The following is a 19,157-nucleotide window of genomic DNA, read 5'->3' as shown; positions in this document are numbered from 1 at the left end:
GCTGTAAATGAACACCTATTGTTTTGAATAACCCTGATTAAACACCACAAGCGCCGATATTATTTCCCATATCCTTGGTGCTCACTGACTCCTGTGTTATTGTACTCCAAAATGTACCTATTCCTAGCTGTACAGAGAATGCAGTCCATTTCTTTTCAAGAGATCTCAAACTGCAGGTCAGCTGTTAAAAAAAATTGAAAACCCTGGTATGAGTTTTTACCATCGCAAGCCTGTGGTGTTTAAATGCATTTGCCTTTTTCAGTTGCTCTACCCTGCTTATTCCTTTGTTAGATGTAGTATTTTTCTTCTTGTTTTCGTAGATTTGGAACAAGGTGGTTAGTTATAAAAACATAATATCACTTGAAGAGTTCATTGTTTAATACGATTCCTAGAAAAAGCAAACAATGAGAAACAGATTTGCACATCTTCTGGAGAGGAATGATATTTGCGAGTCTTATTGGTTTTTTTTTAAGACAAGTGACATTAAAGGGTTCAATTGCAGAAGCCTTTTTAGGTCTTGTCTCAGACAGCGCTTTAGCGCTGCTCTGGCGAGACTTATAGTAAGCGAGTTTTGGAAGTGCAAACAGTGGCTTTTCAGGCCTCCAAGTACAGTGCATGTGCGTCGGCCGGGCGCGCGCACCATTTGGAGGCCTGAAAGCACTCGTTTGCTTTCACTTTCGCGGGCCGCACGGCCGCTTTGATGTGATCGCGATCGCGATTACCGGGGCAGCTTGCCCCTCATTGCTGTCGCGCTTTTCTTTTCCGACGCTGTTTATTTATTTATTTTTGGGGGCACCGGGACGGCTTGCTCCTCATTGCTGTCGCGCTTTTCTTTTCCGACGCTGTTTATTTATTTATTTTTGGGGGCACCGGGATGGCTTGCTCCTCATTGCCGTCGCGCTTTTCTTTTCCGACGCTGTTTATTTATTTTTTGGGGCACCGGGACGGCTTGCTCCTCATTGCCGTCGCGCTTTTCTTTTCCGACGCTGTTTATTTATTTATTTTTGGGGGCACCGGGACGGCTTGCTCCTCATTGCCGTCGCGCTTTTCTTTTCCGACGCTGTTTATTTATTTTTGGGGGCACCGGGACGGCTTGCTCCTCATTGCCGTCGCGCTTTTCTTTTCCGACGCTGTTTATTTATTTATTTTTGGGGGCACCGGGACGGCTTGCTCCTCATTGCCGTCGCGCTTTTCTTTTCCGACGCTGTTTATTTATTTATTTTTTGGGGCACCGGGACGGCTTGCTCCTCATTGCCGTCGCGCTTTTCTTTTCCGACGCTGTTTATTTATTTTTTGGGGCACCGGGACGGCTTGCTCCTCATTGCCGTCGCGCTTTTCTTTTCCGACGCTGTTTATTTATTTATTTTTGGGGGCACCGGGACGGCTTGCTCCTCATTGCTGTCGCGCTTTTCTTTTCCGACGCTGTTTATTTATTTATTTTTTGGGGTACCGGGACGGCTTGCTCCTCATTGCCGTCGCGCTTTTCTTTTCCGACGCTGTTTATTTATTTTTTGGGGCACCGGGACGGCTTGCTCCTCATTGCCGTCGCGCTTTTCTTTTCTGTGACCCACCTGGCCAAATTCTATTTTTATAACTGTATACACTTTTCGTAAGCAGCTTAAAAGTTACAATATTGAAAAATAGTGGTTTGGAATCCATATCTGCAAATCCGCAGGAGGTGATACATGCATCGGAAAAGCTTGTCCTGTGTTGCAGGACTGGGGCATGTGTAATGGCTGCCCAGGTCCTCCTGTTCTACAGCCCGCAGACACAACAGAGGTAGGGGAATCACAGGGAGTGCAGGATGACACCAGGAAGTGTGGGATGACAAGGAGAGGTCAGGAGAGGATATTGTTCTACAGAACATCTGCGCCCTGCTCTGCCCTTAACACTCCACACATCCTGATTGTGCCTATGTTGCCTGGATTCACACTCTCTTAAGACTTTCACCTCTCACAAGATCGGGAAACACTTGGGCGTAGCTGGCTATAAAACCCACTACCGCCACTAAACTGCCTGTTATTGAAGTTTCCTTTTCGATGTGGTCGAGTCTTCGTGAGCAGTTGCTTCAGTTTAGACGCCCGTTCTTCCAGGGACCAGATAGGCTTAATTATTATCGCAACCTAATAAAGAAAGAAGACCAAGAGACTACAGTTGTCTTCTGCTAACGGGAATGGAAAACGAGCAGCGCAGCCGAGCACATACTTACTGTCCTTGGGGAGGGCTCTCCCGCCATTGATTCTTCTGTCATGCAAACCTTGTTGGCAGGGTTGGACTGGTACAATTAGGCCCGGCACTCCCAAAAAAGTGGCCCTCATTCGCAGATCGTCTCTTTCCATCTGCTTAGTCTCTTTGGAATCTGACCTGTTATTTTTTGTTAATTTATTTTTTTAATTTTAGATAATGCCAGATAATCCCTGCAATTGGGTTTGCAGTGTCGTATGCTCTCTGCATGCACGTGCAGTGTCTTGTATTCCCTGGAAGGGGAGTGTATAGTGACTGGTGCTGTCTGGAAGCAGTGTGCAGGTCTGGTGCTCCCTGGAGGGGAGGCTACAGTGACCTCTGCTCTCTGAGGACAGTGTGACGTGCCCTGGCAGGGAGTGTGTGTACAGGGCCCGGAGGTCTCTGAAAGGGAGTGTGCACCGCATGGCGCTCGCTCGCTCTCAGAGATAAGTTCAGTGTCTGTTGCTCTCTGCAAGCAGTATGCAGCGCCTGTTATTCCCTGCAGTGTGCAATGTCTGACAAGGAGCTGGAGTGACAGTTGCTCAGCTCCCCGAGTGCAGAGTGAAGACTGTGGTATTCATTCCCTGGCTGGCAGAGTTTAGGGAGGGTTTTTTTCCCCAGGCATCGCGTATACTGCACCAGGGCATCTCTGGCAAGAAGTATGCAATTCCGGGCACTTCCTGGCATGGAGTGAGTAGTTCCTGGCACAACCAGGCAGGTGAAAACGGCCAGAGGCCGCATCTGCTCGAGAGTTCCCTGTTGCTTCTTATCCATGCTCAGTTTTTCCCTTAATTAAAGCAAAAAAAAACCATGCAGCTGTTTCATTTCAAACGGTGTCTGGCTACAGTTCCGTATGAAACTTTTTCACATGGAACGTTTTGAGAGTGCTAATGTCTGTTCTCACTAGGGGATGGTATCGCCATATTGTCGTTCGTCTCTAATCTGTGTCGGTTTGGTGAGTTTGTCTAATCTGTGTCTGTTTGGTGACCTTGTGAATGGTCATGACACACCTCACCCTTTGTAAAAAAAAATTAAATAAGGTGTGCTAATGACCTGCTTTTTGTTTCTTCTTTTTACAGTTTTCTATAGCGCAAACTCGATCGGAAGGTATCAGAGCGCTTTACATGAGCACCAGTTACGTTATACGAGACACATTAATTCTTGGTAGACACGGGGAGATGAAGTGATTTGACCAGAATCACAGGATGTTGAGCGAACGTCGAGAATTGAACCTAGTTCCCAGCTCCATAGTCGGCAGCTCTGGCCTCAGTCACCCCTTGAATATATAACGTGTTCCTTGTGTTTGTGATAAGTTAATTGATCTTTAGTACACATTGTAAACAAAACATGCAGTTATTCGCATAGGGCCAGGCGTATTTCAGTAGGGACGAGTTTATTATGCGTTTAAAGTGTCTGGGGGCTCAGCTTACGTTTCCTGCCCCTTGGCCACTTCGGCCACCAGTTCCAAAGGTATGTGCAGCGTAATAAAACCATAAACACAAATGCTAGGTTTGTTATGCACAATCAGACACGTTGTGATACATACGGAACCGACTACCCATATAAGAAGTGGATTATACAACCTACTGTGAGACAGAATTATGTTGTATTGTTACAAAAAAACTGAAAAAATAAAGTTTAAAAAGTAAAAAAAAAACAAAAAAAAACACAAATGCTGGTGTGAATGCCTGTCACTAGCATCAAAGTGGCCAGAAGCGTTTGAGGTGCTATAAAGAAGAAATTAAGTACAATAAACATCCGTATTTACAGGAGTTTGAGCTATGGCATTGTAAATGACAATATCTTTTATTTAAGTGTTAATTATCAAAACAGATAAATAAAACACATTGTCATGTGCAATGCCAATAGCCTAAACTCTCTCAAATGCGAGACCTATTGCATTGCAAATGCTTGTTTTAATTTAATGTCACTTGATGTGTAGTCTTGCCAGACCAGCGCATGCGCTGGGTCAGGCGAGACCTAAACAGTGTGCTTTCTAACTTCGAATACCCCGCCCAGAACAGGAAAAGACAGACGAACGTTGGCTATACGATTCCCATTCTAAAATGGTCGCCAAAAACTGGCACATTCCTGTCACGTGGATGTGTAAACAGGAAGAGACGTAGAAGATTTTGAGCTCCGCGCCACGCGCTGTTGCCTCGTGAAGAAGCGTTTCCGGGACGTGAGTCGAGTGCAGAAAGTACTATGGAGGGAGACGTGGAACCACAGCCGCGGGGCGGCTTCCGGTGCCGCCTTTGTGGGGTCAACGTTCCCAACCGTGAGTGCCGAGGGTACGAGGGAGGGAGCAAATGGCTGTTTTGCAGCGTGGATGGCACGAGGGGAGGAGCCTACCGTGAGAGCAGGGGAGGAGCTTAGCGATCAGCAGGTGTCAGCCCCCGGAAGGGTCATAGGTGGAGGTTGCCTAGAACAGTCGCAGTCATGCCAATATTTGGGAACACCAGAGTGGGAGATTAAGTCAAGAATTGGGTGGGTGGGGTTCATGTCTCCATTTATATGCTTTGAAATGAACGAAGTTAAAAAGTAGGGCACAGTAAATTAGCATCATCTCTTAAAACATCATGAGTTTTCTCTCCTAGTTTTCAAGATTTCAGTGTAACATTTACATGCTTCGGTGTGCTTATGTGTGATACTTTAATATTTTTGTTTGAGATTTTAAGTGACGCTTCATAAACGATTAGAACAAAGCAGCTATATCCATCAAGTACTGTAAATAGCAGACATGACCCTTTTGTGCATTATAATGCGCGACGCATGGTTTTCAAACATCCCAAAGTTAAATTGACTAAAAGACAAAACAGACCCAAGAGCCAGGCACCTAGGACATGGGACCCCTTGACGGCAATGTCATGGCCTTGTATCGCTACACATTTGTGCACGCACCGACATACACACCAAATTTTAAATACTGAAAGCAATTCTGTTTAGGTTCTCTTTTCTATTTCTTAGACGTAGGAGTTGCAAACATTACAGTCACATGTATAGATACAAATGAAGGGAACCAAAACTGCAAATTCCATCATACATTCTGTTGGGATACAAGGACTACAGTCTGTGCCGCGTATTTTACAGTAATACCACCAGGGAATTAAATAGTAAAAACACTCACTCTCTTCAGCTTAAACGTATGAAAGTCAGAGAAGGTCTAACAGAGATTTTATTATGATTTTTGACTATGGGCTGGCTGCTCTTGACTATTAGTTTTCACTATTGAGCTACTTTATCATAAATGCCATTAGTTATTGTCTTCCGCACCGTATACTCTTTGCACATGCACTTTATTGAGCTTATTGGATTTGAATTTGTGTCAGTATTGAATTCCAGGGTTGGTTGTAACTTAATCTTTTTATTCTTTTAATGGATTATTTGTTTTTGTATACTTTTATGCTCGTAAAAGACCAAAATAAAGTTTTGCTGTCTGTCATAAATACACATTGTAATGTTAACTCTAGACCTTCACACCAAATCCTGCATAAGTAACTGAAAATAGAGGAAATCTCCTTGATATAGATACTCAGACTGAGATAAAGCATGCGTATTGGGATGAACATGTGGTGCCAATTATGTAATGATGCTACTTTCTATGGAACAAGCAGTAAAACGTCATCTGTATAAAATGTGCAAATCAATTGATTTTGACCATGTGTCAAATCACAGCTCCCAATGTAATCCCATATCCAGTGTGACACCAGAAAGTCCTAACCTTTTCTGTTAACAGCTCTGTATAGGCGGTTCTCAGAGCATCGGTGACCTTTTGGAATACACCCTCGTCTCTCACTGATGGGCAAAATAGCCCTGGTTAAAATGATCATATTGCCACGCTGCTTGTATATTTTCCAGGCCGCATTGTTTAGTATACCCCACCAGACATTCAAGGAGCTGGGAAAACATATAGACCTTTGATGGGCAGCAGGGAGGAAGCAGGTGAGGTGGTTACTCAAAGAGAACATGGATCAAAGGTGGATGGAGGTTCCGTGTACAAATCTTTACCCAACTACAGCATGAGGTCCACTGGCTGGATGAGTGAGGCAACTGGGAGAAACGTTTGTTGGAAGGGATACATGGGTGCGCCAACTACCCAAACTTATATGTCTGGAAATAAGGCCCCTAGCTTGCTCCATTTGTGCTCAAATAGGTATGCATGGCATGGAAACGTGTGGTCAGCAGGTTGCTGGATATGTCCCTGCATGCGCCTGAATTAAACATTTGGATTCTGCAGCCCTTTGTACAGGTTGCCTGCCAGATGAAGGTGGAAAAGTGGAGAGCGGGGGCTGTAAGTTCCTGGAGGATCTGTATCCCAACAATAGATTTCTTACATTAGCAGAGGCATAGAAACATTTGACTTTGGGTCTGGTCATTTCATGCAGTATGCAAAGCTGTCTGCCACTGTGCGGGGTATTTGTCCCTCGTTCCCTGACATCTGGGGTACTTGTGGAACTATTGGGTTGGTTGGAGGAAGGCTTTTGGTCTCGCAGCTTTACAGAGCATAGCGTGAGGATGCCCCTTCACCAGTGCTGGCACTTCAGGGTGCATGGTGATCAGCGCCAAGAAACCGATGGTGAAAGTGCGCGGTACAAATATTTTAACATAAACATTTAACATAAACATGGGTGTCGTTAATAACGACGGGGTAACCCCGTTACGCAAAGAACCTGGGGATAGATACGTTAAGCGAACTGGTTCTGCCACTGTTCGCTTAACGTAATCAATGGGTGAGCAACTCACAGCGGTGGAATGGCAAGTGGTCCACGAGGGGTTGCCCAAGTGTTCAACAAATGCCTGTTTCAAGCTGATTCAATATAACTTTGTACATCAAGTTTATTTGGCACCCATCCGGGCATTATTTACACAGGCTTTTTGCCCTTGTGTCTCCGGTGTAGCGAGTATGCAGACAGACATTTTACATATGGTGTGGGGGCGTCACTGGACTGTCATCTGGTTGCTTGATGGACCTGCGTGTAGGCAGGGTTGGATTGGGATTAAAAATCAGCCCGGGCATGCTAAAAAAGTGGCCCTCATTTGCATATTGCCTTTCTGCAAAACACTGCTTCGGCAAAGTTTCATAAAATGAAGGGGGGGGGCGGGTCACTGACAGAGGCATGTTTTTTTAACTGTACTTAGATAAAACAAAAAAATGCACAGATTAGTTCACACTGGTGAAACACACCTGAAAACAAGTGAGACCAATTTTGCTCAATCCGTATACATTAATGGGCCGGCCCAGCGAGAGAATGGAAGTGACACCTCTGCCCAGTTGATAAAAGGGAAGTAATGGGGAGGGCGTGGCCTGAGGCGTCAGGATGGCGGACGCACTCTAAGAGTCCTCTGGGACCCCCTCCGTCATCCGCCGCCAACAGCCGCAACTCACCACTCTTATCTGCCCACGGAGCCTTCCTACTTCACTGGCTCAGCTCCGGTCCCTTTCCCGGGCTCTTCTTCAGCTGGCGGCCTCAGCTCCACAAAATGGAGCTGTTGCCCCGATCCCGACGACATCCATAGACGGCCCGGTCCCCCGCCTGCGGTGGAGAGACAGCGGTGTCTGGGGCCCTTCTACTTGCCCCCAACGTCTGGACCAACCTGAAGGTGAGCCCTCGGCGCAGGAGGCCCCACGGCCGGGCCGGCAACAGACGCCACGTGTGGTGCTCCGAGGATCGGAACTCGACTGGCCTGTGGGATCACTCTGCGGCCCCCTGGCGATTACTTCAGAGCGCCCCAGACCTCGGCCGCCATTGTCGGGCAGAGGCCGGGGCCCTCTTTAGGCCTCCCCACGTATGTCCCCCCCCCCCCTTGAAACTGATCTCTACAGGCCGGCTGCAGACGCCCTCTGGACCCTGCGAGGGGCGCCGCCTCTGGCCCTTCTTGGAGCTGTGGGCCCCGCGACGCTGCGACCTCTTGCGGGGCCTCTCCCGGACCGGGCGCGTGGGCCGCCCTGGGTCTGGGCGTCCTAGGCCCGGGCTACCTGCTGGCTCGCGCCGACGTGGGATCGGCGGCGGCTTGCCCTGGGGGCACCTGAGACTTTCCAGCAGATCAGCGGCGTTACACCGGTGAGTGGGGCCTGGGACCGGCCATCTTGTCGAGTGGCAGGGCGGAGGGGTGACAGGGTGCCCTGCCCCCCCCCAACCTCCATTGCTCTCCTTATTTTTCCCCACAGTTCTGGGCCTACTCCTCCGGGTCCTAATCACTGTCGGCCACGGGCCTGTGGTTACTGGACTATCTGGTGTCCTGCATGGGGCTGTGGGGCCCTCCTCAGTGCGGCCTCTGGCAGGCTCCCCCCCTGCATCGGACGCTTGGGCTATTTTGGACCTGAACCATCCCACCACTGTAACCCTTCGAGGGTAGAGCGGCTTCACTACTTCTGCCGGGGCGACTGGGCCAAGGCACACGTGAGAACCTCCTGCCGCCCTTGCCGCCAGTACACCTGTGGGTGGGGTTTGGGAGTGGGGACCGGCCACCAAGTCGGGTTGTGGCGCAGGGTGCTACCGTCGGTGCCTCCGCCCCCCTCTCCCTCCTCCCTTGTCACCTACTCTCCCCCTTCATACCTCACGCGCCTCTTCGGGGGAGTGCCTCTCTGGGATCAGTTGTGGCCCTTCTGTTCCGGCTGGCCGGGGTCGGTGGTGGAACCCAACACAGAACTTGGCTCCCCCCTAACCCCTACCTGTTTCAAACTACCCTCTCGGGGGAGAGGCTGTCTCTGCCGGATGGGGGGGGGGGGGGGGGGGGGGTCTGGGCGGTGGACCTGTCGCTGTACATATTAACTGACCCGGCCTAGCCGCCTTCCACTGGAGTGCTCCACGCGGACCCGACACCGACCCTGGGGCTCCGAATCCATCTCGCTACTCACGGTGGGCCTGGGGGGTGGACCTGGGCGCCCGGACCGGAGTATTGACGGCCTGGGTAGAGCTAGAGCTTAGACAGATTTTGGGGTGGGAGGTTCCCCACGACCTGCTATGCCTGATCCTGGGTGTGTTCGACGGCCTCGATGGTTCTCAGGCCGATAAGCGCTTCCTCGGAACGGCATTGGCGGTGGCGAACCGCGATATAGCAGCATTTTGGTCTCGGGTCAAGCCACCTACTGTGCGGAAGTGGAAACGGGGAGTGGATTGGTGTGGAACTCAGGAGTTCAAAATGTTGGGATAGCCCTGTGCTGAAAGAAAAACAATTTAAATCAACCTCATTTGAAAATGCTGGGATAACCCTGAGTCTGCAGGGTACAAATCTTAGAAGTTATAGTCCTCCGTTTTGTCACGGGGCAGAAAATCACTTCCTTTGATGAAAACATTATACTTTTTGCATTACCAGGCAGGAAAAAACTATTAGGCGCCGTAGCATGATTTCAGACTTCGTGTTATAGTTTATCTAGATGGACCACAAAAGACTATTACACCTGAAAAAGAAATGGTTAGATCATTTCTGTTTGACCTTTTCATGAAGGGGATGGCCTTTTGTTTTTCAAGGTCATGCATGGTCTTTTAATTATTTAGCTGAACATGCCCATTTTGAAGAATACATTGGAGCCTTGTGAACTATGTTTCCATGCAGCAGCTGCATGGTGTCCGGAATGGTACCAACAGGGATGTCACAGTCTGCATGCCCTGCAGGTTTGCTTGTGAAAACGATATCATCCACAGTTCGTCCTGCGCATAAGTATCTCTACTCACCTGTGACTGACACTTGTTGTGAGCTTCAGGAAGTCCGGTCCTAGGGTGAATTACAAAGAACATTTTAAATGGGGAGGTTGGTGTCTTTCAAAAATTGCTTCTAATAGACAAAGCGATTTGCTAGACTTCTAGCAAATAGCTTTGTCTTTTTTTACTTGTAATGCATGCTAGGAGTTCTGTGACCTTATAAAAGAGCTCGGCTTTTGGCCTCATTCCTCTATATTGTCTCAGAACTCCTCAGTGATTTGCAGTCGCCATAGAATGTATGGCGGAAGGTTCTTTATCCTATATATAATCTCATAAAGTTCCATAAACCTCAACCAAAATATTCCATATTCAGAATTTGCTGCAAGTGAAAATGTTTCACAGAACTATGTTCTAAACCATATGTCCCAGCATTACATAGCTCTTTCAACAAGTCTCTGTGACACTCAGCTGAAGAGGCTGAAGCACCTCTTGTCAATCTTGCTTCAACTTTTCCTGGATCAGAGTTCTCCTGTCCTGTATATGCCAAATGTATAATCCACCAGCTTATTGTCATTTTGGATGCCTCTTTACCCGATTAAACCAGAAGTCACAAATATATGATCCGATTTCCTGAATACACTTTACCTGTCAAGATAAATAGACAAAGCTCTTGTAAAGAAGTAATCATTATTTATCAGAAGAAGGTGAAGGAAAGAAAGTTGATAAAATAATTTCCTGGAAAACATGAAAGGAAAAATTAACATTAGGAATAAAAGAAGAACCCAATCTCAGAATCACTTAATCGTCCCAAAAAACATAGAAAAGGATAATAGCATAACAGAGCCGATAGCTCAACCACCCTGCGGGTTACCATCCTTATTACCAAAATGCTACCTTGTAAGGAAAGAATTTCGAATAAGCAGATGTGAGGTTTAAAGCATGAAAAGATTGAAGAATTTATGGAAGGTCCCATTGTGGAGTTATGGGATTAGAAGAAGGTCTAGAGAGAGCACAACATTTGAACAAGTTAAATACTAAAACATCAGCATCCTGAAAAGACTCCTCAAACTCACAGAAACGTTTATCACAAACCACTGAGACTTCAGGGTAGATCGGTAAAGCCTGAAGTGAAACCCATCCCACAGAAACTGTAGAATAGAAGGAAAAGGACGTGAGACTTCTGACACTGAATGCAAAAAAACACTTTTGTGGAAGGAAGCCTAGTGCCTGGAATACGAGTTCCAGATAGAAGATCTACAAGACGAATACACCTCGTTATCACGCAGTCTTTTTCCCCGCACGGAATTACAACGCGGTCGTTACAACGACCGCGTTGTAATTCCACATACCATTACCCCGCAAGTCGTAACAACGACTTGCGGAGGGGGGGTGCTGGATGTTGGAATAATATAATTTACTATTCCAACTCCAGTCTGTGCGGACAGTAGGGAAGTTGTTGGATTTTAAATCCAACACCTTCCCCCCCTCTCCGCAAGTCGTTGTTCCGACTTGCGGAGTAATGGTATGCGGAATTACAACGCGGTCGTTGTAACGACCGCGTTGTAATTCCCTGCGGGGAAAAAGTTTTGTGGTAAACGTTGTTTACCCTACCAGACCCTTGGAAAGCTTCCGTCAGATAAAATAGGAAACCTTTCTTCTATAATCTTTACTTTTCAACTTCCAGGCCTAAATATACAGTCTGAGAGGATATTCGAGGGTCTGAGAGGAGAAGGAGTAGAGGAAGCATCAATGGTGTAAGGTAGCTATATGCTAAAGCTAACATCTCATGGCCAAAAATGAACTATTACTGTCACCTCTGCTTTATTTCCTGAATCTTGCAAACAAGTCTTGAGTTAAGGGAAAAAGAGAGAAAGCAATCATTAACCAGCTGGACCATTTCACAAATACTGTATCTATCCTCTCCAAGTTCCTATGTATGGGTATTGGGAGCGGTTGTATGATTAAACCACTACCGTGTTAATCACGAGTGCCTAAACCACGAAGGCTAAACAACGACCCAATCTAAACCACTAAGTAAAGAACAACGACTTACTGAACCACAAATTCCCCCCTAAACACTAAGACGAACCCCCCCACCCCCTAAAAACTAACTATCCCCTCCCACCCCCTAAAAACTAACACAAACCCTCCAAGCCCCTAAAAACGAACCCAAACCCCCCACACCCTAAAAAACGAACTTGATCCCCTCCCACCCCGTAAAAACTAACACAAACCTCCCCACCCCGACAAACTAACCGAACCCCCTTAAAACGAACCCAAACCCCTCTTACCTGTTTCTGTCCGACGCTCCTCTGAACTCAGCCCTGCACGAACACTAGACCGTCTTAGCCTGAACCACGCACATGCGTGGTTCAGGTTAAATCGTTGTTCGTGCAAGTCATTGTTTGGCTTGCGTGACTCCGGAACTTGGTTGTTCCGGAGTCATTCTTGAGGATGTTTCCCATTGGGAGCAGATAATCATTGCTCTTGGAACCAAAAGGATCCAGAAACCTTATTCATACCCACTGAAACATTGCTGGGAATAAGGATATGTTCTGAAAAGATGGCAATAATTTACTCAGTTGATCTGCATGCACATTTCCCTGTCCTTTCATGTGCAGTGCTGAATGTGTAAGAAAATGACTTTCTGCTCAGGATTCCAGTTGAGCTGCTAGAGAGTTCAGTGGCTTTGAGTGGGTTCTCCATTGATGTTTGATATATGCTACTGTCATATTGTTGCTCAAACTCACTAGGACATTGTGATGAAGTAATTACTACTGAAAGTGCTGTAAAGCTCGCAACATTGTTTTGGGCTCTGTCAAGTTCGAGGAGTTGTAACTGTTTATCAAAGACAGACTTGAAATGTGTGGAAATCAAGTCTCCTCCAGCCATTCTAGAGAACTGGCATCCTTTTTTAGCACCATCTGGAAAACCTGGATGCATCAAGATCCCCTTGGACAGGGTCAATGGTTGCAACCACAACAGAAGCTATAACCTAATCTCTGCTATCACTGGAATCATGGTTTCCATCGTCTGGGAAGCTGGAGATCAAATCTTCTACAGATGCACAGAAGGGGGTGAAGACGAAGTGTTGCCTAATGTATTGTGATTGCACATCTGATGGGTGACCTTGAACCTCGTCCTTTTTCCTTGCTGAAGCTTCCTGAAGGGGCAGCAGGACAGAAAGTAGATATGAAGAATGACTGCTCTTTTCTCTGGAAGTAAAACTTTCCCTAAGTAGTCCTGAGGAAAAGTTACTTACCCGTGGTAACGCCTTATCTTGTAGAGGCTGTAGCTAGCTTCAGATTCCTCATCTTAGAATATCCCAAGGCATTAGAAAAGATCAAAAAGATTTTCGAGCAGTACCCCTGAGCGCTAGTAGGTGCATTGGTCGGCTCAGCGTCCTCCGCGCTGAAAATGTGCACCGTACATATATAGGCGCCACCTTAGTGTGCTGATGTCAGTTACTTTCACTACTTTCCACGCACATAGCCATTCTGAGAACTGGCCACTACAGTGGAAAACATTAGGACCCAAAAATGAATGTCCCTTACTCCTTAACCAGTTCGCAGGACGGGGATCGGTAAGGAATTTGCGGCTAGATGGCGCCTCTACCAGATAAGGCGTTACTAAAGGTAAATAACTTGTTCATCTGATAGAGACTTCTAGCCCCAGATTCCTTACTTTAGAATAGATACTCAAGTTATACCGGAGGTGGGTCTGCAAACCTGATTAGACCAAAAAGTCCTGCAGGACCGAGCAAGCGAAGTTCCCGTCACGACAGACCTGATTGTCCAGGCAGTAATGTTTTGTCAACGTGTGCAATGACACCCACATCACTGCCTTACAGATGTCCAGGATATGAACATTGTGCGCTAGGGCAGTGGTCGCAGCCTTTCCTCTGGTAGAGTGAGACTGCAGGCCCCTGGGAGCTGTTTCTTGGCCATTGCATAGAAGTTCGTAATGCACAGGACGATCCATCATGAGAGGGTTTGCTTCTGCACAGCCTTACCTATTTTTGATTCTGACATAGCCCACGAAGAGTTGGTCATCTACCCGGAACTCTTTTATGCGATCAAAGTAGAATAGCAAAGCTCTTTCTGTATCACACGGTGGAGTCTGTCCTCTTTGGTGGGATGAGGCGGAGGTAATGGTCAGGCCTACATGGAAGGGGCGGACAACCTGCGGAAGGCACGTGTCTGGAAGACCAGTTTGTCCTGGTAAAAGGAGGTGTAGGGATGGTGCAAAGAGAGGGCCTGCAATTCACTGACCCTCCTGGCTGATGTAATGGGCACTAAAAAGGCAGTTTTAATGGTCAGCAGCCAAAGCGGGCAATAATGCAAATGTTAGAATGACGCACACTTCAGGAAAGTGTGAACAAGGTTGAGTTTCCACTGAGGCATGATTAATGGCGTCTGGGGAAAATGCTGCAGCCCTTTAAGGAACCTGGCTACAACCGGCAATTTGAAAAGCAATGGTTGGTCTGGCAACTGCAGAGATTGCAGAAAGATACCCTTTGACAGTACCAATAGCAGAACCCTGTGGGGCCAAAGTTGGGGCAAACAAAAAAACCTTGGATAAAGGTGCAGAAAGGGGTTCAACGTTGTGGTAAGGACATAATGACACAAACTTATCCCAACGGCTGGCGTATACCGACTTGGTGGAGGGACGTCTGGCTTCCAGAATAACATCACAGACTTCAGGCGGAAGGTCCAAAGTTGTCAACTGTCGCTGCTCAATCTCCAAGCATGAAGGGGAGTGTGCACAGGTTTAGGTGCCGAACCCTGCCCTGTTGCTTAAACGGAAGATCCTCCTGAAGAGTCAGCTTGACTGGAGAACCAATGGTCATGCTTAACAGCTCTGGTACCAGACTCTCCGTGCCCAAACCAGACCCACAAGAATGACTTGGGCCCGGTCGTTCCTGACCTTCTTGGGAACTCTGGACCGGAGTGGTATTGGTGGAAAAAAGTATGGGTTGCCGGTGCTCCACTCAAGACGAAAAGTGTCTACGAGCGAGAATCGCCTTGCAAACTCCAGCGCGCAAAACTGCTGACAATGCACGTTCCCAGCGGTGGCAAACGGATCTAACCAAGGCATGCCCCACTGCTGAAAGAGACCTTGCACAACCTCCATTTGTGATCCGCTAGGCATCTTCAGCTGAGCTCATCTGCTATGGCGTTCAGAGTTCCCACCAGATGCTTAACCACCAGGGAAATGCCTCTTGACACAGGCACAGGGCCTCTTGACACAGAGTCTATAACCCCACCCCATTCTGTTTGTAGTAGTACCACATGGTGATGGTGGTGTCCGTGTGAGGAAATATGAATTTTTATGATCAATTGTGTCCCCTATCTTAGACCCCAACGGCTCCATGTACATGCTACAAGTACATGTATGTTCCCTCCACTTCAAGCTATGAAGACGCAAATACAATTGTGTCCAACGTCAACATGTCCTCTTTCAGATCCACCATGAATGGGTCGGATATTCCGTTCCTAAGTATGCCTTGCCACCGTCCTTATATGGTGTACTTTTCACGTTTTTCAGCTCTGGCAAGTTAGGCCCTGAATTCTGCCATCGAGCCTTTTCCTGCTTTCTGCCTCTGAATGCTCCAGCCTGGACCTGCATCTGTATCCATGACCTTTGTCTTACTTCCTGCGCGGCTAACGGTGCCTGGCCCGGCCTGTTGCCTGCCAAGACTGTATTCAGCCTTCAAGTTATCTGCTCCGCTCCTCGAGAAATACATTCCTGTCTAGTAGTTTAGGTAAACATCCTTCCAGCTACAGAGCAAAGGGCCCGGCCTTACTGTCTCCATGCAAGTAACTCATAGCTCCTGTTACCATGGTAGGCCCATGCCCCCTCGCATCTCATGTAGACACGTAGACGCTTATACACGCACTAGTAGTCAGTATAGGATAGCCTCTGCCTGAGAGACCTTTCCTTCCAGATAATACAGTTCCTTAAACACAAGATATTAGATACGATTTGGGACTAGGTTGTTCTGACATCCCAGACTTCTGTCTCCTCATGTAGGGCTAAATGTCAAGTCCCCTTCACCCTCCAGTTACACGTCAATCACACGTCCTGCTACTGTGCGCGCATCTCTGCCATATATTTCTGCTGACTTTGCAGGATTCACTTATGGATCCACCCACCTGTGACATCCTCAGAATGACGTTTCCTGTACACGCCCTTATGCACGCCTATTGTAACGCCTTTTTTCATTACGTATGTGTATTCTTATCTCTCTTCTCAGCTGTCACGCCTTCTGCATCTGTCTTCACTGTAATGCATTGACTATATATATGATAACCTGTCAATAAAGTATTGCGCTCTATCCCTTCCCGAACCTTCGTGGTGACGGAATCCGATTGCCTGGTTCGAACCAATTCCTTTGTAAGGAATAAATCCCCTTTTAAAACCTCAAATACCACGGATTCTGCCTCTTATTTTTACTGAGTTATTCTTATTGAATTTTACCGCATAAATTAAGTCTAGGTAATTAAAATTTACCACACGTGAACACCTGCACCAGCCTTTCCTTGATCAAAGGAAAAAAGGCTTTTAATGCCAAGTGAATCGCCTGAAGTTTTAACAAGTTTATGTGGAGCTCTGACTTCGTTGGGGCCTAAAGTCCTCTGATCTTCATCTCTCCCAGATGGCTGCCCCAGTCCAGGAGTGACGTATCTGTCACTGTTGTTAGATCTGGTTGGGGAAGGGAGGGGAGTCTGCCACTGACCTAGTTGCAGGTTCGTTAGCCACCACTGCAGTTCTTTTGCCGTTCCCTCCGAGATCTGGTCCATGTCTGAGCGATTCCCTCGAAGATTTGCCCACTGGGCCTTCAGGTCCCACTGCTATGCCTGCATATGCCATCAGGCAAATGTCACCAGCAGGATGCTGGATGCAGGTGGCCATGAGGCCGAAAGCCTCAGTCAGTTTCACCAAAATCCAAAATAGAGGCTGAAATATCGTAATCATAGCAAGAATATCTTGGACTCGCTACTCTGAAGGATAGGTCTGATACTACATTGTCCAGAACAGCTCCATGAAAGAGAGTGTCTAAGAGGGAGTCGGATGCGATTTTGGCATGCTGTTACCATCCAGTCTCGCGGGTCTTGGGCAGACAAAACTTGCGTGAGCATTGTGAACTTTTCCTTTTTCAAGAAGAGGCTGAGAAGGCACAGATCCATGATAGGACGAAATTCTCTGTCCTTCTTTGGCACCAGGAAGTAACAGGAATAACAACCATGACCTACTTCTAATGCATGTGTTACAGCAAACAAATGATGGACGGAATGCTGACAATGCAAACATTCTCCCCCAGTCAAAAGATCTGGGTTAAATCCATTGTTCTTTTGCCCACTACGCCACCCCAGTTTGGACCCAGCCATATGCAAATCAGTCTTGACCCTGTGCCCCATGGGAACAATCCAGACCGAACTACCAGGCCAGGTCCTCCCTGAACCGGAAACAAGCATCCTGGGACCGGTTTCAGGGTATGTATCCTAGCTGAAGAGGGGTGGGCTGGGTTCAAACTGGAATGGCATGGTAAGCAAAAAAAAGATGGATTTAGACCCAGATCGCTGTACTAGGGTGAATGTATGACATTGTTCTGCATTCTGTCCATCAACTGTTGTTTTTGCCTTACTTCTAATGCAGGCACCCTACCCTCTCTGTGGTTCCCTTTGCCAAAAGAACCAGCACTTCTTGACGTAGCAATGAGAGATGGTCCTCCGTCAGCTGATCCTAAGTGGGCGGTATGGGTGATGGCTTTTTTTTGCAACCGGAGACGAGCAGTCCCACACGATCGAAGTAGAGCCAAATGAAAAGTTCAGCGTTACTGTTTGTTCCGCACCTTCAATCATCGTCTCCAAACGACGGAAACATTTACATTATCAACGCATAACATAAAAATTGAGACTATTTGCCTTGTTCACACTTACATATTGGACATCTCAGTAAACACTACTGCTCCAAGACTAGCAGATTTCCATTGTGGACTAATATCCAGATTTATTCCTTTATGCCTTGTGGTTAACCAAGCCCCCATAGTTACTTCTATGGGACTTTAGTGAATGATGTGACGGCTTCCTGATTAAGGCATTCCCGCCGGAACGCATGTAGTGTCATTTCACCATCAGCTATACATAATCTCAGCCTTTCACCACATGAACTAGGATGACATTTAATTTTGGATCCAACAACTAAAGTAATGAATTTATAGTTACATGTTTTATAGAATGCACAGGACTCCATGGATCGTTTTCATAAATAATTAGTCCTACATTCAGAATTTCTATTTTTCCTATGAACTCACTACTGCTAAGGACACTATGTATACAATGATGGTATCTATCGAGATTTTCTTATCTGTATATACAATAATTTTAAAAAAGTAAAAATTATTTTGTGATAAAATTCGGATAAGTTTTTCTTAAGTCATAAGATGACGTATTGTCATTCACTTCGAATGGTATTTTTGTATGCCAACATATGTACTTAACTTTGTTTCTTGTTTAAGCTTATTTTCTAAATATTGTATTTTTCCCTGTGCTTTGCAAGTTATCTTGAATGCAGGGGCCCCTGTCTTCTAAACTCATGCGTGGTGGGGTTGTCACAAATGAGTCGGAAGTAGCCACGTTTGGACTATCTGGAGTACCAAATGGTTTCATGTTACTGACCGCCAGTGGGGGAGGTGATGGCATATCCTACCTCCCACGGGATGCCCATGATGATATGAGGGCAGACTAAAGAGACTTGGGGGCAGAACCTGCTAGGGGTGGGGTGGTGCACTGACTTGACCACTGACCTCCTGTCCCACGTGTTCTATGGGACCTGCGCCTTCGGCCACGAAAAGGCTGGGAAGCCTGCTGGCCAATGGTGGTTGGGAGGGTATGGGTGCAGTTGGAAACCCGTTCCGTGGCCACAAAAGGTGCGGATTGGGTGTTGACGAGCGGCCATAGAGCAGCTCGAGGACCTAACCCCAGCGCTGCTGCCCTTGAAGCGCTCCAGTGCAGAATCTGCCTTGTCTCCAAAAAGGTGAAAGCCATCAAAGGGCATATCCATGAGGGAAGCCTTGACAACTCTTGAAAAGTCAGATGTTCTCAACCCTGCGTGGAGCTGCAAGGCACCCATGATAACATCTCTCCCATTGGTGGAGTGGTAGGGAACGCGCCAGGGTGGATACGGGGTGACGAGGCTTGGACCACCAAGCTCTCCAGAGCGGTGTGCTGGGATAGGAAACTGGGATCCCCAGGAGCGGGGCGATGTCGGCAGGCAGCCCTATTCACA

General features: G+C 47.1%; 1 protein-coding gene across 1 annotated transcript in view; it reads left to right on the top strand.

Annotated features, from left to right (window-relative positions):
* The first annotated feature begins 4,243 nt into the window (after nt 1-4,243).
* TUT1 (terminal uridylyl transferase 1, U6 snRNA-specific) overlaps nt 4,244-19,157 on the top strand; it is a 348,086-nt gene continuing 333,172 nt past the window's right edge. Inside the window, exon 1 of the mRNA XM_085626071.1 lies at nt 4,244-4,501. Coding sequence (XP_085482197.1) covers nt 4,429-4,501 — 73 coding nt within the window. The 5' untranslated portion in view covers nt 4,244-4,428. The remainder of the gene's footprint in view (nt 4,502-19,157) is intronic.

Source organism: Triturus cristatus, chromosome 9 (assembly GCF_964204655.1).
Source record: "Triturus cristatus chromosome 9, aTriCri1.1, whole genome shotgun sequence".
Taxonomy (NCBI): Eukaryota; Metazoa; Chordata; class Amphibia; order Caudata; family Salamandridae; genus Triturus; species Triturus cristatus.
This window is presented reverse-complemented; position numbering and strand designations above follow the sequence as displayed.